General features: G+C 40.0%; 1 protein-coding gene across 1 annotated transcript in view; it reads left to right on the forward strand.

Annotated features, from left to right (window-relative positions):
* The first annotated feature begins 873 nt into the window (after positions 1–873).
* LOC137888740 (syntaxin-binding protein 3-like) overlaps positions 874–2500 on the forward strand; it is a 7796-nt gene continuing 6169 nt past the window's right edge. The window contains exons 1-6 of the mRNA XM_068732210.1: positions 874–917; positions 1062–1143; positions 1245–1321; positions 1431–1503; positions 1625–1725; positions 2066–2211. Coding sequence (XP_068588311.1) covers positions 1113–1143; positions 1245–1321; positions 1431–1503; positions 1625–1725; positions 2066–2211 — 428 coding nt within the window. The 5' untranslated portion in view covers positions 874–917; positions 1062–1112. The remainder of the gene's footprint in view (positions 918–1061; positions 1144–1244; positions 1322–1430; positions 1504–1624; positions 1726–2065; positions 2212–2500) is intronic.

Consider the following 2500-nt stretch of genomic DNA (forward strand, 5'->3'; position numbering starts at 1 on the left):
GTTTGTCATGACTTCACGTTAGCTGATGGACTCTTTGTCTCGCTTCTGTTGAGAGTAACGTTAAGTTAGTCAGTGAGGTCACTCTGTCTAGAGCCCCGCCTCACATCAGAACCTTAACCTTAACGTTTACTTAAAGTTAACGTTAACCTTAACGCAACAAGTAAATTAAGTTTGTCGTGAACTGACAGAAGTTTTCTAAAATGTGAAACCATAACGTTACACCCAATGGTCCAGTTTAATATAAACCACCATCCTGAACCACGAAGGATTTAACGATCCAGTTTAATATAAACCACCAACCTGTACCACGAAGAATTTAACGATCCAGTTTAATATAAACCGCCAACCTGTACCAAGAAGGATATAACGATCCAGTCTAATATAAACCACCAACCTGTACCACGAAGGATATAACGATCCAGTTTAATATCAACCACCAACCTGTACCACGAAGAATTTAACGATACGAACATTAGAGCTGTTATGAAGGTACGGATGTGTTACCGGGTAGTTTTCAGCTTCACTCAGGTGGACCTTATAGGATGTAAGTAGATGAAGAGACAGACACTTTATCTTATAAACCAGGGAGTTGCTTTGTCAAACACATCTATCCCTAATATGTTTGGCGTATCATGTAAGTCTAACAGAATATTTACTTCCATTCATGAAATCTTCTGAAGTGATTAGTCGTCTTGTTTCCATTCATTATTTATAGTAACAGTAATAGTTTAAATTATAACCTCTCGATATTCTGTCAGCACCAGACTCGAGCTGCAGCTCTAACAGTCATGAACAGCTGTTTGTTTCTGGTTCCACTTGTGTTCTTCATGAGGTTTATTAATGAGTCATCTTCTGTGTCTCTTACAGGAATAAAAGATACAATTATTACAGATTGCAGGAAATCAGAAGTATGGAAGGTAGGACAACTCCACATTACAGATACAACTTGTATGTGATTGATAACACTCTTGCACTGCGACTCAAAACATAGTTGTTCTTTCTAGCAGCATATTACAGTGCGATACATAATTTGACTTCCCGCCACCTATTTATCTTCACAGATATTGATTCTGGACCCCTTCACCACCAAACTCCTCTCATCATGCTGCAAAATGTCAGATCTGATGTCAGAAAAAATAACCAGTAGGTTTCCTTTACAGCAATACAATACTGGTAAAAGACGGAACAAACTGCAGTATGCATGCTGTAGCTCCTCCGTTAACACATGCATGTTGTTTCTTTAGTCGTGGAGGACCTGTACAAGAACAGAGAGCCTGTTCTAGAAATGAAGGCCATCTACTTCATGTCACCAACGGCTAAGGTTTGCCCTCACAGCCTGTTGTGATGTTGCATTCAGATTCAAGTTTTCATTCTGATAATGTCTTTTTTCTGCTGAACTATGTTGTGATATCTTACATTTTCTTTTCTAGTGTGTGGATGCCTTTATTGCTGACTTCAAGCCCAAACCTAAATATAAAGCAGCATATGTTTATTTCACTGACTGTAAGTAACTTGAATCACTGCTAAAGCAAAATACTGACAAACAATATCCTCCAACATGATCAAAGTGTTGTTTCACTGACTTTTCTGTTAAGATACAAACTAAAGCTTGTTGGTCCCGCAGACTGTCCCGATGAGCTTTTTAACAACATGAAGCGGTCCTGTGCAGCGTACATACGAGTCTGTAAGGAAATAAACATGTCCTTCATGCCACAGGAGGCACAAGTGAGTGGTTGCAGATTGTGCTCTTTTTAGGTTCTTTTGTAACGCTTCATTTCCTCTTTTCAGACTGTAGGGAAGATGAAGTGTGTGTTCAGTGTTATGTTGCTACTGGGAGGAAGAGATTTTCGGTGTTTCGAGTGACTCTGATGGGTGTTGGCTGCTTTAAGCCATGATGTAATGACTTTACAAACTTTGTGTTATCCCAGTGGCTTTGGAACTGTAACTGGATGTTCTCTGTAGTTATTATTAATTATTAATATTCATTAATTCTGCACCTTTGGTTCTGGAGTCAAAAGAGTGATTGGAGACTTAACTTTACTCTGGTGTGTTGAATGCTTTTCAGGTGTTCACGTGTAACAATCCGGGGGCTTTCCAAAGCATCTACAGTCCCAACAGTCAGGACAAACAGAAGACACTGGAGACACTCGCAGACCAGCTCGTCACGCTGTGTGCCACGTTGGACGAGTACCCGGGGGTTCGATACAAGAAGTGAGCCAGAGAAGATTTGGTGTCTCAGCATTCGACACACCTCATGCCCCTAAGCAGACTGAGACCTTTTACAAGAAACGATGGAACCGAGACGTACAATGTGTTTCTTTACTGTGGCAGAAAGTAAATGACGCTTAGATACAGTTACACACGTCGCCTCACTCTGCTGTAGCTTAGAACAACCTAAACTTTAAAAGTAGATGAATCAAGAGCACTGTGTGGCTTTTATCATCTCACATGAAGTAGTTTGATTTTTCATACAATATACCTGTATACACACACACACACA

This window comes from Cebidichthys violaceus, unplaced genomic scaffold, assembly GCF_023349555.1.
Source record: "Cebidichthys violaceus isolate CVI_PGR_0920_01 unplaced genomic scaffold, fCebVio1.0.p SCAF_572, whole genome shotgun sequence".
In the NCBI taxonomy this organism is placed as follows: Eukaryota; Metazoa; Chordata; class Actinopteri; order Perciformes; family Stichaeidae; genus Cebidichthys; species Cebidichthys violaceus.